Below are 19,287 nucleotides of genomic sequence, written 5' to 3'. Positions count from 1 at the left end.
TGCCTCTTATGACAGGGAGAAGAGCAGGCTGTCTTGTACTAAAACTGACTCTAATTTTCCACTGGGAGAAAGTTCCTCCAAGTCCACATGATTAAAAATAAAAATGTGTTTATGGTGATGTGGGCGATGAATGTTAAGGGGATTTACCGTGTGTCTCTAGGGCTGAAGGAAAAGTATGTACATACTCATAAGAAGAGAAATACAAAGCTAGGAAAACAGCAAGGAGAGATGAAAGCAATACTGAAAGTCATGAGGTGGATTAGAGTGCAGCTCAGATTTTAGAGATGAGGCATAGAACTGCATTGGGGAGTAAACTTGAAAAGTTACCTTTTCCTGGTCTTGGATATGACCCTTTCTGAAACCTCTGGGTCAAACTGCCTAGCGTCTAAACTTTGTATGGCTCTGGCTTTAATTAGTTCTGTTTTGGGCTGATTGTCCAGCCTGTAGCAATTTTGCAGTCATATTATAGGGAGGTGGCTTTCTTCAAGTCCACTTTGGAATTACATGCCCTTAACTTCATTATTAAGTCTGTATCCTAGGCCAGCCCTCCTTGTTGGGCACTGTTCAAAATGGAGTTCCTTGTCCAGTCTATGTCTGCCAATGGAATTCACACATTCCTAATGCATCTCTGTGTGAATCGGTCCTCTGTTCCACCAATGCCTGTTGGTGGAGTGTACATATGTGAGCCATTGCAGAGAACAGAGGGGCAATTCAGATGCTGGGAACATTTTTAGAATAATGATACTCAGTGGAATTCCACATAGACTTGCGTTTTATGACTATGGGCCACTTTTGTCAAATAAAGCATGTATTTACGATACTCAAACATTTAAAGTTACTGAAAAATATTTAACTCTTTTGGGTTTTGGGTTTATGCTTCTCTTTAATGTTTACATAATTTAAGTTTTGACAATAGAAAAGCTAGGCTGAAAGAAGAAACAATCCAACTACACACAAAACAGTGCCTAGATAGAAGATGGACAGCATAGGAGATTGAGTATCTGTAGATCTGGGTAAGTCATGCTTTCTACTCTGATTTATTCATCCATTTAGTTTTTCATTCATTCATCCATATCCAAAGCCCCTCTCATATACAAAACAAATATAGTATCAAAAATGTTTCTATTGTAAAGAGTCAAGTTGCTCAACCTTCTGGTTGTTCATTTCTTCATCTATAAAACAGGGGTACTGTTTAAAATGTCATAATATTCTGGAAATATTTAGGTAATACATAATCATTATAATACTAATAGTAATTATACCTGTAATAACAACAACAATCCAATAAGTCTTTTCTGCCAACAGACTTATGCCAACAACTTGAGGTTAAGAGTTCCTAACCCCAAATCCAGGTTAGATCTCCTCTGTGCAAAGATTAGGCTGAGTTCAACCACTCCAAGGTTTTGGAGAGGATCATAGCTTTTTCTGTGATGATCCAGCTCCCTGAGAGGGTCTGAAAAAAGCTAAGAGAGGGGCATGGTAGGCTATACCTGCCCTTAGGGAACTCAGGAGAGCCACGTCTTATATTCCTTTTCTATGAGGCCAGAAATAAACTCATACTCAGGGACATCAGGAAATCAGCTCTTAGGCTACATGTACCTTACAAAGCTTTGTGGGGTGAAAACACAGGAGCAGAGTTATCTGCAGCTTCTCAAAGAGAAATGAGTTGTATGGCATGTTTGTCCCCAGATCACAAGAAGTGCTCTTAATATCCAAGGCTCCAGTGAAGAAAAGCAGGCAGTGATGGGTGGGGCTTGGAGCTTGGCTTCCCCATCAACAAGCCAGGAGATTGGATCCAGGAGTGAGGACACTGGATGAGCACTTCTCACTTGGCAAGAAACCAAATGATCAGTTCCTTTCCCAGCATGTTTCAAAGGTGAGTTTAAAATCTGGATCTCCTCTCTCCTTCAAAGGTATAGTTTTTACAATAATTTTGGAAATATCTCAGAAGGTCATGCCAAATTTGAATTAAATTCAAGGTAATTGTATCTAGAAGGACAATAATCACTGATGTTGTAGGGAATTTTTCCACTTGGAAAAAAGCTATGGGGAACCACAAGGGTGCTAGATGTCAGGGACTGCTTTTCATATGCTTTCAAACACAGAAGCTTTGAGTTTAATGTCTGTGTCATATGTTAAACACATGTGACCTTAACTAAACAGCACCAAAACCCACCATAAATTCATCGTCAACCTTAATGGTTTCCTCATTTCAAAACACATTTGTTTTGTAAGTTAATGCCTTAAGGCCACAATTTTAAGGCGACTACACAAAGCTTAAATGAAAAACATATCAGGATCCATATGGCTATACTACCACACACACATATATACAATTTCTCTGTCACTTTAATTCAAAGGGGGAGAAATTTTGCACACATTTGGGTCCTGTGCTTCTGCTGCCATGGACAATTTTTCGTATTTTCAGAATGTCCCGCACTTTACCAAGCAAGAAGGGCAAAGTTAACTGGAATTATCTTCCTTTCTTTGCCAGTTTCTCTCTATGAATCTCTCTCTCTCACACACTCTCTCTCTCTCTCTCTCTCTGTATCTATCTATCTATCTCTGTGCTCTCTGTCTGTGTGTGGGGTGTGTGTGTATGTGTATGTGTTTCCTGAAGTTTTCTTCAGAATAAAAGGCCACTTAGAGATTTTGAGGCCTCTATAAAAAAGGAGAGATGATTTTTAAAGTTATTTAAAAGCTAGTATTTTCTTTTAGACTTTTCTTTATTTTATGATCCAAGTTCCCTTGATCCTAAGACCAGCTCACCCTCCTAACATCTCCTTCTAGGGCTAGAGAAATTCTGAATAACACAATTTTCATGGGAGGAGACAATAGGCAATGGAAGGAAGGAAAAGCAGCTGAGAGGGAGGCAGGCAGACAGGTAGGTCCCAGCTAGTGCTCTTCTGCCTGGGTTCTGCCTGCAGCTGGAAGCAAACCATGGGGACTGCTGCTTCCACTCAGCCTCCCATGTGGGCTCACACAGACAATGGGAGTTTCACTTAAGATACATCTTCTGGCAGCATATTAGCCATTTCAAAAAACAATAGGCAAGATGAAGTTTTGAACACCTTGTTTCTTACCTTTTTCCCTCTAAAATGTAGATGATGGCAAATACAGGGGACTTTTGGAGGAAAATGGTGTATGCAATCATTTAGTAAATATTTTAGTCTGTATCTTAGATAATCTGACACAGTGAAATACTCACAAAAATTGGGTATTTTCATGTTTTTTGTTTTTTTTGAAATGGAGTTTCACTCTGTTGCCCAGGCTGGAGTACAGTGGTGCGATCTCAGCTCACTGCAACCTCCGCCTTCTGGGTTCAAGCAATTCTCCTGCCTCAGCCTCCTGAGCAGCTGGGATTATAGGCATGCACCACCACACCCAGCTAATTTTTGTATTTTTAGTAGAGATGGGGTTTCACCATGTTGGCCAGGCTGGTCTCAAACTCCTGACCTCAGGTGATCTGCCCACCTCAGCCTCCCAAAGTGCTGGAATTACAGGCATGAGCCACCACACCTGGCTAGTTATTTTTTAATGTTCTTTATCTGTGCCTAAGTGCCTGTCTTTATTATTATTGCTCAATGTAAAGCACTAACATAATCCTATAATTGAATATAACATCATGTCTAGTTATATAAAAAATTCATAATAATCTACTCTGTGAAAATGTAAATGATCATCTGTTTCTATTGGAATACACACATTCCAATATATATTTAACATATTTTATTTCATGTCTTATTTTACATAGAAATCAGTTTCTACTTCCCTAAAGAAATATTCAATATACAAGTTTTTACCATTGTTTCACTGACCACATAAAATATGAGGTTTACCTATTGAATTTCTCTTTCTACTTTTTTTTATTTTAGGATTTTGACAGGTGCTATGGTTTAAAGAAAAAAGAATACATCAGTACCCAAATTCGGTGCAGTTTATTGATACTATTGAGGCTTATTCAAGGATCTGATGTAGTCCTCAGTCAGACCAAGCCAGATCCTTCATTGAAGCACCTCGGGTTTGTCCTCTCTGTACAGTGTACACAGCACTTCCAGATACATCCTCACTGGACTCTCAACATTACCCCCAGAAGCAGAGATGAGGCAGCTATCAAGATTCCCTTTTAAAGATGAAATTTAGTGCCATGGGTCTCCAATCTTTTATTCTACCTGGGAGAGGGCAAAGAGGCACTTCTAAATTTTGTGGCAGGGGCAAATACCAAGAGGAGAAGTTGGCATTAAGCACATACAACATCTTTTCTCTCTAATGACCTGGAAACATTCAAAAAACTAAGGAGATATATTTCAAAGGAAAAATTCTCCCTTTAGGGTAATATTGATCATTTATTCATTTTCCATTCATTCAACAGGTTATAGAGCTCCTATTGAATGGTACACCTAGTTCTGGTGACACGAAGTTAGGAGGGAACAAAGCAAAAAGCCTGCCTCCAGGAAAACCTTTACTCTCATGGAATATGCAGAGGAATAAATGAGCAAGATGATCTCAGAAAGTGATACACGCTATATGGAAAACATACAGAGGGGTTGGGATACTAATGCTTTTTCTATGGGTGGTCGGGGAGGTGAGAATTGAACTAAGCTTTTAACAATCAGTCATCCTGGCAAGTCCCTGATGCAGGAATGAGCTGAAGTAGGGCAGGCCATTTTGGCTGAATGTAGCAGCCGGGGAGAAAAGACAGAAGCTGCGATCTGGGCATGAAGGGCCTTCAAGGCCATGGGAAGTGTTCACAGTCTGAAAGAGAAGCCACCAAGGTGTTTCTAGGAAGGAATGGTATACACTCTGATTTATGGTTTTAGAAGACCACGCTTCCTGCTAAGTTATTGGAGGACAGAGGTGGAACAGAGAGAAGACCAATGAAGAGGCTATTTTTACAGCCCACATAAGAGATGACATAGTCTGCCTGGCAGAAGCAGAAAGAAAAAAGGAGCCAGAGTTGAGATATATTTTGGTGGTGGCACTGACAGGATTTACCAAAGGACTAGGTGTGGAGGAACGAGAGGGAAAGGAAGGAACAAAGCATGGTGCTTAGTCCTTCTGGCTTGAGCTTGGGAGAGCCATTTGCAGGGTTATGGGGCAAAAATCAAGGATTTTATTTTGGGTTATTTTACATTAGAGATATTTGTGAGAAGCCCAAGAGGGGATACATGGTAAGAAATTATATACATGAAACCATATCTTAAGGGAGAAAATATAGGTATTTGGAAGCCATCAGTGTGTGGACAGTGGTTAAAGCCATGGGGTTGGATGAGAGTACCTAGGGAAAGAATATGGCTAGAGGAGAGAGGAGATCTCTGACTTGAACTCTGATCTTGGTATAAGGAGAGGAAGCAGCAAAGGAACGTGAGTTGCTATCAGAGAAGGAGGAGCCAAACCATAAAGTTAGTCTACATGTTCAGGTTAGTTCCCTGGGAAGTCTATAGATAAGGGCAAATAACCTTATTAATTATTTCAGACACCTCAATTCTTCTAGCTGATAAAAAAATTTTATCTTTACCAAAGTCACCTACCTATAGGCACACTCTTAGAAGCTAGTATGTTGCCTACTTTAAAGTCTTACCTTTGCTCCAGTGTCTCCCACTCCACGTAAACCCATCGGCCCAGGGGGTCCTGGTAATCCACGAGGTCCCTGAGATGATATAGTAAGGGAGGAGTGAGCATCCTTGTCGTATGCAACTCTCAAAAAGGAGGGAGGGAGGGAAGAAAAAAATGTCCCACTTACAGGCACACCAGGATAGCCATCACCTTTGAGTCCTGGAGCACCCACTGGTCCCCGAGGGCCTTGGACACCCTGGGTAAATTCCAACATCAGTGATGTCATGAGACTCAACTATAAAACATCTGGTTAAACTTAAGTATAAAATCAACTCAATACGCCAACAGTGGATTTCTAACCCAGGAGTTAGAAAATGACTTATTGCTAACATTTTAATTTTTAAAATTACAAAGTTTTAGTGCCTCATAAATCAAGAAGACATATAAAAAATAAAATTTATTAAGTACAATGTGAGAAGAGTAGAAAAGAATACATAGCAAAATTTTGAGTGTGGAATAACTACAGTTTCCTATTGTTGTGTTAAATCTATTGTCTTCATTAATGGAGACTGAATTATACAGGGAATAAACCCAGATGAAAATAAAAACATATTAATTTTTCTAAAACAAGTTATGAAGGGACAGGGTTTGTGATTCCTATCTTGAGACCTAGGAAAAAGTTGTAAATATTGTTTTACAGTGATGACCTTAGGCATCAAAAACTTTTAGTAGCAGCTCCTAGTCTCCTACAGAAAGAGCAGGGAGGGGTGATTATTGTCCTTTGTACAACAGAGTTTTCTAAGACTTATAACTCTCACAAACAGAAATCAGAAAGATTTCTGACTAAAGTAAAATGAGGGGAGAGAAAAAAATTAAGAAGGATCTTTTAGAAGATTACCTACAAGTGACCAGGTGCAGTGGCTCACACCTGTAATCCCCAGCACTTTGGGAAGCTGAGACGGGCAGATCACTAGGTCAGGAGTTCAAGATCAGTCTGGCCAACATGGTGAAACCCCGTCTCTACTAAAAATACAAAAATTAGCTGGGCTTGGTGGCGGGGCGCCTGTAATCCTAGCTACTTGGGAGACTGAGGCAGGAGAATCGCTTGAACCCGGGAGGCTGAGGCTGCAGTGAGCAGAGATTGTGCCACTGTGCTCTAGCCTGCGCGACAGAGCGAGACTCTGTCTCAAAAAAAAAAAAAAAAAAAAGATTACCTGCAAGTCCATTACGCTTATATTTAAAACCTGTAATACTTCTTTTTACAACACATTCCACCTATCTGTTACTGGTTGATAATGCTTACAACAGCCCTTGTCAATATGCAGTCCTTGTTTTGATAAAGAGCTACTCATGTTTTAAAATATTTATGGTTTTTCTTTATATTGGGAGGAAACTCTAACAACAGGCAGACCTTTGTTTTCCAAGAATGGAGAAAGTAAGTATCAGGACTCTTAAGAACTTTCCTTATATGCAAGCAAACTCGGAGATCAAATTACCATTATTCCAAGTGAAAATAGTGCCCAAAGTCCAACTCCCAAAAACTATTCTCAACTATACCCCAGTAAATGAGTAATTGATTGAGAACAGGGGAAAAAATTTTACATACTCTTTAAGCAATCAGAAACTTTATTTTAAAGACCATAAATGCAACAGCTGTTATTTCCTATTAAATCTAAAAGGCTGTTTTATGTGGCTAACCTTCTTAAGAATGATTATCTTTAGGAAATATGTGGCCACTTACAAAAATTTAACATACAATTCATTATCAACAAAAACTCAAGGTGATTTTTTAAAGTTGAATGAGAGAAAGGAAGCCCATAGTCTTCAGGATGGTACATTTTGGTGTATTCCAACTACAGGGAACTTGTCACTTCTCAGAACCAATTTTTTATGCTATTCCAATTACATTTAAGGTTGAAGCTCTAAACATTCTCATATGAAACTTGTCCCAAAATAAGTTTTCCACTTATCTCCATGTTTACACAAGGAGAGGCCCAACAACAAAATAAAGCAGTAACGGATCCCTGGTTGAGTTAAAAGGAAAAGAAAATTGGAATCAAAATTTACTTTTCAGTTTTTCTTTCTACGGTCCAAACTTACAACAAATTATCAGCAGCTGCTCTTGTTTAAAGTCTGACAACCACAGTGGAGGGGAAAACCATTAAAACACTCACAGTTTACAAACATCCTTTTCATAGAGATCTTTGTCCTCGCTCCTGCAAAAATCTCAGATAGCTTGTTACTTCTGTTATTAATAGGAAATATCAAGGAGCAAGAGGAGGAGCAGGTTTTTATTTTGGACTCCTTACCATATTTTTATAGATGGAATGTTGCCACTTGGCTTTTCTGCACTGGATTCAAGGAAATGTCCTAAAGAGTTATTTACTTCAAAGTGTTTCTCTCATTCATTAGAAATTAGGGCAAAAATGGAAACCTAGTATTTTGAAATCAGCTTTAGGGGGCATCTGGGAGACCCCTGAAGTATTACACAAAATGAAATTAATGTGCTAAAATTTCCATCAGACATTCAAAGTCGTGTATGACCCTCCAAAAACTGAAAAACTAATGAACTAGGGAAGAACGACAGAGAGAGTATCATTAGAGTCCAGGAGAGTAGCAAAAGGCTTGGGTGAAGAGGCAAATATCTTTAAGTACCATCACCTATAATGCCTAATAATCAGCAGCAGAAAACAGGTGGGGCCTATAAACTCTAGCAGCACATTTAATTGGATTGTATTCCTATTGCAAATAGAAGGATAAGTAGAGAGAGATGTATAAATCATAGATTGTGAATACATAGCTTCAATCTATCAGAATTGTCATGGAAATATAACTAATCAAGGTCATATCTGTAGTTTTCACATTAGAAAATTTGCTATTGTCTCTATGAGCTGTCTATATAGCTTGTGTTTCTAAAGAGAGTGGTCTACATAGTTTGGGTTACCTTGGGATCTGGGGGAAGTAGATGAACAATTCGTCCAAGTTTGCCCAAGATTTTCCCAGTTTTAGCCCTGAAAGTCATGTGTTCCAGGACCCCCTTCAATCCTGGGCAAACTAGGGCAACTGTCACTCTAGCAGGGATGACTATTAAAGCAGTAAGAACAGGGGAGGCTCAAGGTTCTGCCTTTGCTTTTAACAAGAACCACTACAATTTATGTCAGATTTATACAACAAGTTTTGCATCATATTTTATTTAAAAAATGACTCCATGTTTTCTTCTTTTAACTTTGAAGGTCATCAGTTTAGTACTTGAACCCTTTTATCTAGATAAGACAACTTAATATGGGAGAATATAAGCAAGTTTCAAAGCTACGTAACAACATGCTGTTGATTTTAAAAGTGCTAATGATGGGGCCCTGAAGCTTGTCCTCACAAACAGAGATCCTGGTTGACACCTAGGAATGTTATAAATGCTAAATTTTGCTGTGGTGCTGGGTATAGTGTGAGGAGGGAAAATGGTGTTTTGTTGCCATTAAAAACCAGATATGATTACAGAAACCTGGTTTCTTATTATTTATATTTCCCTTTGAAATAACTCAAAAGGATAAATAATCAAAGCAGGAAATTTTTATTCAGTGAAGCTTCCAAGCACACGTTTTTTTGGACAATGTTTTGCAGAACAGATACTTCGGCAATTAATACGTAAATGAAGAGGCCAGAGGCCATTTAATCCCTTGTATCACAGCCAGTGCAAAAGAGCATTTTCAAACAATTGTCTAATCAGCAAAAATTTAACCATAAAAGCTACTTTTCCCCACAAGTATGAAAAATAAACTATGTGATTGCTTGCTTTTTTTAATAAAAGGGGATAGCTATATTCTTACATTTTAGTTCATCAATGTAGAAACTTTGCAAGTTGAAAAATCAACTTATGGATTAAATCTAGCTTTGTTTACTTCAGATACAGAAAAACAAAAAGAACATGAATAAAGCATACCTTTGGTCCTCGAATAGAAAGTCCGGGTTCTCCTTTAAATCCAGGTATCCCAGGTCCTCCTCTATCTCCCTGTACATTTCAAATGACATTTCACAGGCTACAGTTGTGCAAGAAATCACAAGCACACATAGCAAAAAAAAGCATTGGCCACTCTGTAAAGAGTTTAATCTGTCCATCTCAGACCTTGAGAGAGTATATTTAATATTTGAGGGGAATTTCAAATCCTAAGTAAATAACACCTGTCAGCAAAGACTATTACTGTTGTTAGGAGAAAGTTCATTGAAATAATATGTGGCAGTTCAGACTCAAATATTTAGACTTTAAGATTGGCTGGGAATGCTCTTAAAACTGAGTGAAGGCCAGGCTCAGTGGCTCACACCTATAATTCCAACACTTTGGGAGGCCAAGGCAGGCGGGTCACTTGAATCCAGGAGTTCGAGACCAGCCTAGCCAACATGGCAAAACCCCATCTCTACTAAAAGTACAAAAATTAGCCAGGCATGGTGGCATATCTGTAATCCCAGCTATTTGGGGGGCTGAGGCAGGAGAATCACTTGAGCCCAGGAAGTGGAGGTTGCAGTGAGCCAAGATTGCACCACTACACTCCAACCTGGGGAACTAAGTGAGACTCTGTTTCAAAAAGCAAAACCAACCAACCTGAGTGGATATATCTTCTGCTAAACTCTTCAATTACAAATCCTGGTAGATTCTTCTGAATATATGTTCTAAATTCTTGCCTGTACTGGAGGTTAGGGTTTGGAAGACGTAATGAAGGGGAAAGTGACAAGCTTGGGACCAGGAGCACAAATCTGGTTTCTAGTCCTAACTCTGCTGCTGGCTGTAGTTTGCTTATCTGTGAAGTTTCAGAGTTAAACTGAGTCATTTCTAAGGCTCTTCCAAAACTAAAATTCTAGTTCACTGATATCATGATTTTTTTTCTCCAACTGCCAAAGGGTCAAGAAAAAGAAAATAATTCCCAGGAATATATACCTTTGGCCCAGGTGGTCCGGGAATTGATGTTCCAGGCATTCCAAAAGGGCCCATAATGCCCGGTTCACCCTTAAAAAGAGCAAAATGTTCACTACATTTCAAGCAGAGAAACCACATATAGAGACAATAATAAACGTATAGAAATGTCTGCAGATTTTTAAATTATATTATGACCTCTGTCTGTTTCAAAGACCAATGTGAAAATAATTTGAGCATCCTTTGTAAACCACTGCTAAAGTTATTGACCAGTAAGATTTCAGTGCTTTTAAATAACTATGTTCAATTAATAACTGAATGTTAGGAAAATTTTATCTCTTGTGCATCCTTTTATTAGCTAATAAAAATTATGCAATTCATGGTGCTTCCCTTTTGTGTTGTATGCTGGGAAGCTCGGAGAGAATTTTTTTTTTCAATATAGCAATTATCTTCAGCAAATGTTTTAGGGTGTACTTCTAGGTTATAACTTTTTTCTTTGTTGTTTTATTTTAATGACCAAAGGTATTAGTCTTCCATTCTATGTTATCTCACATCCTTTTTAAGAAGTAGAACCCCTATGGGCTGGGTGTGGTGGCTCACACCTGTAATCCCAACACTTTGGGAGGCCGAGGTCGGGGGATCACTTGAGGTAAGGAGTTTTGAAGCCAGCCTGGCCAACATGACAAAACCCCATCGCTACTAAAAATACAAAAAAAAAAAAAAAAAAAATAGCTGAAATTAGCTGGACATAGTGGTGTGTGCCTGTAATCCTAGCTACTCAAGAGGCTGAGGCAGGAAGATCACTCAAGGTTGCAGTGAGCTGAGATCGCACCACTGCACTCCAGCCTGAGCAACAGAAAATCACTGTCTCAAAAAAAAAAAAAAAAAAAAAAGAAAACAAAAAAAAAGAACCCCTATGATTTTTAAAAATGACATTTTTAATAGAAAATTGTAAACATTTGGGGGGGGAGATGTCTAATATTTACAGTCTCAAAGACTCAATCTGGAGCAACAGGTAATTCTTCGGTTCCATCTGGATCTAGACAAGTGATTCTCAAATTTCAGATAGCAAAGGAATTATCAGGAAAGTTTGGTAATGCACAGTTCTGGGTTCAAACTCCAGAGATTCTGATTCAACAGATCTAGAGGTCGGTGCCCAGGATTATGAATTTTCATGAAGCACCCCTGGTAAAAACACTATTCCAGAGCAATTGTCAATGCACACCACAAGGTGTTCCAAATGATCCACTGGGATATAAGAAAATATTACAACTTGTCTCTATGTTTTTATCTCATCTATTAAAATTTCAATTGTTTATATAAATTCATAACATATTAGTATGATAGCTTATTAATAAAAATTACAATTAAAAAATTAAAAATCTGTGGCATGTGATCAAAATTTTACTGGAGGGGTTTATAATCAAAACAGTTTGAAAACTACTTCTCTACAGTAGGTGGGCCAAATCCGCCCACCCACTTGTTTGTACAGCCTTGAGCTATGAACAGCTTTCACATTTTCAAGTGGTCATTATACAAGTAACTACATAATATCTTCCATTTTGCCTCTTGGGCCACAGGACCTAAAATATTTACTATTTGGACCTTTACCAAAACAAACAAACAAAACACTGTGGAGATGAGTCGTGGAGAATGAGCTATTTCTATGCTATGTCTAAACATGACCCTCTAGGTTCTCAGACTGCTGACTAATCCTGCGTCTGCCTGACTCACGTCCTCTGAAAATTCAATCACATGAGCTTCCTATTCAGTCATCCTGCTTCCTCCAGCAGGGACTCCATCAGTCAGATTCACTAGTGATGACTCCTGCCCCGGGCTGTGTTCGTCTGCAGAGCTGACGCCTCCCGCTGTATTGATTAGACAATACAACCAACAAGCTGAGCACACTGGCCCACCGAGACCCAATTCATGCTACGGCATGTATGTGCCAGTCCTTAAATCCAAACCTGGAAGGCAATGGCATAGGACACGACAAGAATTCGGAAACACATAAAACCCCTTTGCCTTTGACAAAGGCACAGAACATGAACCTATTAAAGTCCTTCACTGAAACCAAAGGAAAAGCAAAATTATGTCTCTAGATTTAATTTGTTATCTTTTTTTTTTAAAAAAAGAGGCCAATTACTTTTATAATATGAAAAGTATCATGGAAAGTATGCAATTATTTTAAATACCCTGTACTAAGGGGTGATTATGCCTTAACATATGGCAATTCTTCACCTTCATCTTTAAAAACAGCTTTATTTCAAAACACAGAAAAATGTTCACTTTGAAATAGAGTAGGACATAAAGACTAATTTGTTATTAATACTAATACAACACATTTGTTTCTTAGTGGCACTTTTCATAATGTGCTTCTTGAACTCCCTGCAGCACGGGGCATTTACTTGAGAAGCACAGATTCCTGGGCCCACTCACCTGCTGAATCCAGATAGCTGAGGATGGTAACAAAAAATCTGGATTTGTAATCATCCCCAGGTGATACCGATGGACACTGAACGGAGACCAAAGTTTAAGAGTCACTGGTGTACAAGTGACGTTTTGTTTTGTATCTGATCTGATCTAGTCAGCACCATTTTTTTTAAATGTGCTTTTTAATCATCTGTTCCTAAAACATACTCCTTGTCTCTTTCTTACAATTAGTATCTTCCTAGACATATGAATTCTCTTAGGTTTGTGGTTTCTGTTTCCTGACACATTCAAATGACCTTAATGGTGGGTCTCTGAGGCTTAGTCAGGACACATACTTAATTGCTCGCCTCACAATCCCCTTCACTTCTTCGTCAGCAGAAGTGAATTTACCAGGACACAGATCCCCTGCTTCCCATTTCACCATATTGATTTTTTTCTCCAAATAATTCGATGTATTCAACACTTACTATATACCAGGAAATGTGCTAAGTGCTTTATTAACTTTTAGTCTTCACAACAACCCCGTGAAATAGAACATATCATTATCTTCTTTCTATAATTGAAGTGACTGGCTCCAAAAGGGTCACGGCACAGCAGGAGGCAATCAGCCTTCTGAAGAAAAGCCTTCATCATCACTGTGCTGCCTGTCAGTCTCAGGCTTTTGGGTTGTTTAGCAAAGCAAGATTATGAAGAACTGATATCTCCTATGGTCCCAATTATATCCCAACTTCTGAGTATTTGGTTGTTACTAGAGAGGACTGACAGACAAATTAGAAACATATGTATTTCTATGAGTATTACATATTTTATGCAATCTATTCCATTCTTTGTAGTCTGGGAATAGTATGTTTTCTATGGTTTTTTATTTTGGGGTTTTTCTTTTGTATTTGTTGGGAAGGAAACAAAGAATCCAATTTTCAGTGGAAATCTAATACTCTATTGAAACCAGACACAAATACAAACTCCTCAAAGCATAAGTCAGAATACAAGAAACATACCTTTGGTCCTTCGGGCCCTGGAAGTCCCCTCTGTCCTTGATTTCCTTTGCTCCCTTTCTTGCCTTCATCACCCTAATAAAATAATTATAAAAATATAAATATTGTATTAGCAACCTCCCCTAACCTAGTAAGGACCATAGCGGAGCCAGATTATCACCTAATACCAATTTTAAAGTGGTGTGCCCTGAGCACAGCTCAGTTGCACAGGATTCGTCAATGTTCTTGAGGAGATCAGATGACTTCAGATTGTTCAGCCTTTACCATTTATTCAATGTGATTTGCTGTTTTTCAAAAATCGAAGTTTTGTATCTTTCTTTTGGAACTTTTATTTGAATTTATAGTTCCTTTGCACCCTTGGTCTACTAACAGGTGGTTCTGAGACATTCACAGTTTCAGAAATGAGAACTATCTATGCTTTTTCATGCTGTTTTTCAATTTTTCTATTTCAGGTTTAAAACATGAAATGAGACATTTTAAAAATCACAGCCCTATTTCTTCCTCACTGGGGAGTCTAATTCTTTCCCCCAAAAGAGACCAAGAGTTTTATTGGCAGGAAGATGCTTTAGCATTAACCTGGGGCAGAGCTAGGAACTGACTGCTGGCTGTTCTCCAGCATGATTGTGTAAAACTGTGCTCCCCCAAAAGAATTCCTTTACCTTCAAAACTATCTTTCAACTAGGGTTCAACTGCAAGGCACCATATCCAGGGATGCACATAGCTCAACAAATGAAAAATTCCTCATGGTCTGCGCTGAGGCTATTTAAACATTTATAATATAAATGACTATACCATGATTTTTAAGGTTGAGCAACAGAATCACCTGGAGGGCTTGTTAGAACACAGATTGCTGGGCCCTCCACCCAGAGTTTCTGATTTCGTACTTCTGCACTGAGATCCAAGTATTTGCATTTTTAATATTCCCAGGTGATGCTGATGCTGCTGGTTCAAGGGACCACACTTTGAGAATCACTGGACTATACTAAGGTCATCAGCAAAGTAGGCACTTTACTAAGAAGAGGTGACCTCCTGTAGAATCCACAGAGGTTTCCATGGTCCACACTAATGGAAAGCAGTGACACCAGTGTTTAAAAAAAAAAAACAAAGTTGAATGTCTAATTATCTTATATCATTATCACTTACCAGTAGAGACAATTCAACCACAACTATTTATTTTCTTCCCTCCACTACCACTAATTTAGGTTATTGACCTAAATCACCCCAGAAATGAACAGCAGGAACCCAATTACATGTAATAAATCGCCAACACTGAACCATGGTATACCTGGGCTATGTAGCATGTTCCTACAACTCTTCTCCAATAGCCTTCCATAAGCCACAAGTCACCTCAAGCCACAAATCCAGTAGCCTCTCTTTCCAATGCACAGTCTCCTTGCTTTATTGGTGGCATCTGATACCACCCATTGCTTTCATCTTGAAATCCTTTCTCCTCGGTATCCCTAACATGCTACCACTCTGCTTATTCTGTTGAGTGCTCGTTCTCCAGCTACCTCACAATGTGGGGCTTAAACCTCAACTCCCTTCCTTAGAGACATTGTTCACTCTCATGGATTCAGTTATTAACTCCAAGCGACTATTTTCCAAAAGCACATCCTAAAAACAACAGTTCTCCTGAATGTTAGCAGATCGGCATTTCTAACAGTGTATTTTGCATGATGATGTTATCCCCTCCACCTCACCCAAAAAGGATCCCTGAGACTGGCAAATCAATAAATGAAAATGTTTAAAAGCCTACAAATATATTTAAATTTCATATCTTCACATTTAAGATTAAAGATTCAATTTTAGTGAGTATGTTCACAAGACATCAATTACTATTTTAGTAGAATTATGAATAGAACACTAATATATATACAAATTTTATTTTTACTTGACTTGTATATAATCCATAAGAATCTTTACATGGAAATTGATAACTGCACATAAAAATAGAAAGAAGGCCAGGTGCAGTGGCTCATACCCATAATCCCAGCACTTCGGGAGGCTGAGGCAGGAGGATCGTGAGGTCAGGAGTTCCAGACCAGCCTGGCCAATAGGGTGAAACCCCATCTCTACTAAAAATACAAAAATTAGCTGGGTGTGGTGGCATATGCCTGTAGTCCCAGCTGCTCAGGAGGCTGAGGCAGGAGAATCGCTTGAACCTGGGAGGCAGAGGTTGCAGTAAGCCGAGATCGTGCCACTGCACTCCAGCCTGGGCAACAGAGTGAGACTCCATCTCAAAAAAAACAAAAAAAAAAAATTGCAGGAAGACCTGGAACCTTAGAGGCTATAGGTTATGTCACTAGTGGTCTTATCCTATTGATGAATTTATATAGCCTCATCTTAATATATAAAAATGTTATTCAACTAGCATTTCTACAGAGTTTAAAATAAATTTATGCCAAGTTGTGAAGTGAAATGGCCATTTAATAAAGTGATATTTCTTATTATTGCGTGAGATTTTATAAATAAAGAAAATTTATAGACTGTCAAATCTCAATGATGTATTTCAAGGCTTCTTTTCCTTCCTATGTATTTTTTAAATGTCAATCTGACCATTTATTGAGAAAACGTGTGTTGAACTCCTCTCTATGCTGGGTCTTACAATAGATGTTAGGAAAATAAAAATGAATCATTTATGCTTGCTGTCTTCCAAAATCTTGCAAGATAGTATTCATACTTTTAAGCCAGATATAAACACATTTGACATAGTAAGAATAACAATCAAATTTCTTCTAAGTTGGCTCCTCAGTATGAGGACCAGAACACAGGCTGCTTCCTCCAACACTGTCATTTCCATACCTTGGGGCCAGGCTGTCCTTTTCCAGGTGGTCCCTCTGGGCCTCTTGCTCCTGGAAGCCCCGCTTCTCCCTGGAGAAAATGACACTGATGTCTTAGGTGACCCTCCAGTAGACAGACTGTATGTATCATCCCACCTTGTCTCCTTTTATCACCAGTGGATTCAGCTGAGACTCTCCAAAACACACCATACCTTCACTCTAGTCTCACAATCAATTTGGAAGTTTATAAACTTGAAATAAAGTAACATCAAACTCCAGTTTAACTCAGAGCAGCTGGAGTATCATGAAAAAGTAATTTCTCAGCCAATTTCCAAAGTAATAAGCTCATTTTCCTTTGGCTCTTCATTCGCATTTGGTAGATTTTTTAAAAAACAGGGAAGACCTTCAGCCTTTCCACCTGCTGTTTTTTGCTACTTTTATTGAAAAATGAGTATTTCAAATGTCAACTCAAAATACTTCAGGAAATCTTTACAACGGCCTTATTTCCTGAATGCATTCACAGACTCTCCTCTTGGCGGGGGGTGGGGGGAGTGGCTTTCTCTTAAGTTTAAATTAATGTGCTTTCTAGAAATCCTGAAGAAACTAGGCCATAACCAAAACACCAGAGAGAAGGCAGAGGATGTGAGACACTATCTCAGCCTTTGAGTAGGCCCCTCCTTCTCTCAGGGATAACTGAAAAGGAACATTTGGGATTGTGAGATATTTTTTCTTAAAGAGACTAAGTTTGTCCTGGATGGCTTGATTTGCACTCCTGCGGGACCAAGATATCAGTTTGGTTTAATAGTTCCTACTCCAGTAATATGAAAAGCTTGGGCTTACCTTCTTCCCAGCAGCTCCATCTTCTCCTGGTACTCCTGGTTGTCCTGGGAGCCCTACTGAGCCTGGCTCCCCCTGGTGGATGAACAAATATTTTATTTCCCAAAAGTTCATACCTCCATCTGAGGGACTTGCAATTGGATGTATTTTAGTGTCTGAGAAAAGCCTCCGTGAAATCTGATTAGTAATTAATACTAAACCATTTGATCTTTGGAAGTTACTTAACATCCCTAAGCCTTAGTTTTTGATTCAATTTTTATGGGCTGAATTGTGACCCCAAAAAGATATGTTGACATCCTAACTCTTTGTACCTGTGAATGTAACCTTAATTGGAAACACGGTCTTTGCAGATTTAATCAAGTTAAGATGAAGTCATTACAGGAGGCCCTAATTCAGTATAATAGATGATATAATTTGGCTCTGTGTCCCCACTCAAATCTTATCCGAATTGTAATTCCAAGTGTTGGAGGAGGGGCCTGGTAGGAGGTGATCGAGTTATGGGGTTTGACCTTCCCCTTGCCGTTCTCATAATAGAGTTCTCATGAGATCTGGTTGTTTAAAAATGTGTGTGTAGTACGCCCCCCTTCACTCTCTCACTCTCCTGCTGCTCCATGGGAAGATGTACCTGCTTCCCCTTCACCTTCTGCTAGGATTGCAAGTTTCCTGAGGCCTCCCAAAAGCCAAGCAGATGCCAGTATCATGTTTCCTGTGCAGCCTGCAGAACTGTAAGTCAACTAAACCTATTTTCTTTATAAATTACCTAGTCTCAGGTAGTTATTTAAAGCAATGACAGAATGGACTAATACAATGGGTATTATAAGAAGAGGAAAATGCCTCCTGAAGACAGACACATAGGGAGAGCACCATGTGACAAGAGAGGCAAAGACTAGAGTGAGCATCTGCTAGGCAAGGCATGCCAAGGATTGACAGGCACCCCCAGAAGCTAAGACGAGACCAGGAAGCATTCTCCCTTACAGGTTTTGGAGGAAGCATAGCCCTGCAGACTGATTTTGGACTTCTAGCCTCTAGGACTGTGAGACAATAAATTTCTGTTGTATTAAGCCACTCAGTTCCTAGTACTTTCTTATGTCAGCTCTAGAAAACTAATATAAAAGTGAAATAACAAATTTGTGCCCTAATACCACTTCCAGCTCTAATATTCAGTAATTCCACTTGCTTTCAAGTTAATTTATGATTAGTAATAAATCCTCTAAAATGTTCAGGAAAAAATATGCTACTTTCAAACAGTTTAAAGTATCTTTATGGCATTTATTAATAGCAACAAAATGGAAAATAATTGGAAGTAACTTCAACTAACCTAAACAAGCCAGTGGAAAAAAGCACCGTAAATCTAACACTAAGTAGATGGAATGATAACGATGAGAGAAGAAAATAATAAACTTGAAAACAAAAAGTGAGAAGATTCATAAAACTAAAAGGTAATGCCCTTTTTTTTTCATTTGTTTGAGATGGAGTTTCACTCTTGTTCCCCAGGCTGGAGTTCAATGGTGCGATCTCGGCTCACTACCACCTCCGCCTCCCGGGTTCAAGTGATTCTCCTGCCTTAGCCTCCCAAGTAGCTGGGATTACACGCATGTGTCATCACACCTGGCTAATTTTGTATTTTTAGTAGAGACGGGGTTTCTCCATGTTGGTCAGGCTGTTCTCGAACTCCTGACCTCAGGTGATCTGCCTGCCTCAGCCTCCCAAAGTGCTGGGATTACAAGCGTGAGCCACCATGCCTGGCTGGTAATGCCTTTTTAAAAACAAATAAAAGTGAATA

General features: G+C 38.9%; 1 protein-coding gene across 1 annotated transcript in view; it reads right to left on the bottom strand.

The window, feature by feature from the left end:
• The window catches only part of COL28A1 (collagen type XXVIII alpha 1 chain), a 177,854-nt gene that overhangs the window by 75,979 nt on the left and 82,588 nt on the right, over positions 1 to 19,287 (bottom strand). The window contains exons 19-25 of the mRNA XM_025380068.1: positions 17,508 to 17,579; positions 16,690 to 16,758; positions 13,891 to 13,962; positions 10,484 to 10,552; positions 9,494 to 9,562; positions 5,744 to 5,812; positions 5,582 to 5,650 (exon numbers count right to left, since the gene is read on the bottom strand). Of these exons, the coding sequence (XP_025235853.1) occupies positions 5,582 to 5,650; positions 5,744 to 5,812; positions 9,494 to 9,562; positions 10,484 to 10,552; positions 13,891 to 13,962; positions 16,690 to 16,758; positions 17,508 to 17,579 (489 nt within the window). The remainder of the gene's footprint in view (positions 1 to 5,581; positions 5,651 to 5,743; positions 5,813 to 9,493; positions 9,563 to 10,483; positions 10,553 to 13,890; positions 13,963 to 16,689; positions 16,759 to 17,507; positions 17,580 to 19,287) is intronic.

Source organism: Theropithecus gelada, chromosome 3, assembly GCF_003255815.1.
Source record: "Theropithecus gelada isolate Dixy chromosome 3, Tgel_1.0, whole genome shotgun sequence".
NCBI lineage: Eukaryota > Metazoa > Chordata > Mammalia > Primates > Cercopithecidae > Theropithecus > Theropithecus gelada.
This window is presented reverse-complemented; position numbering and strand designations above follow the sequence as displayed.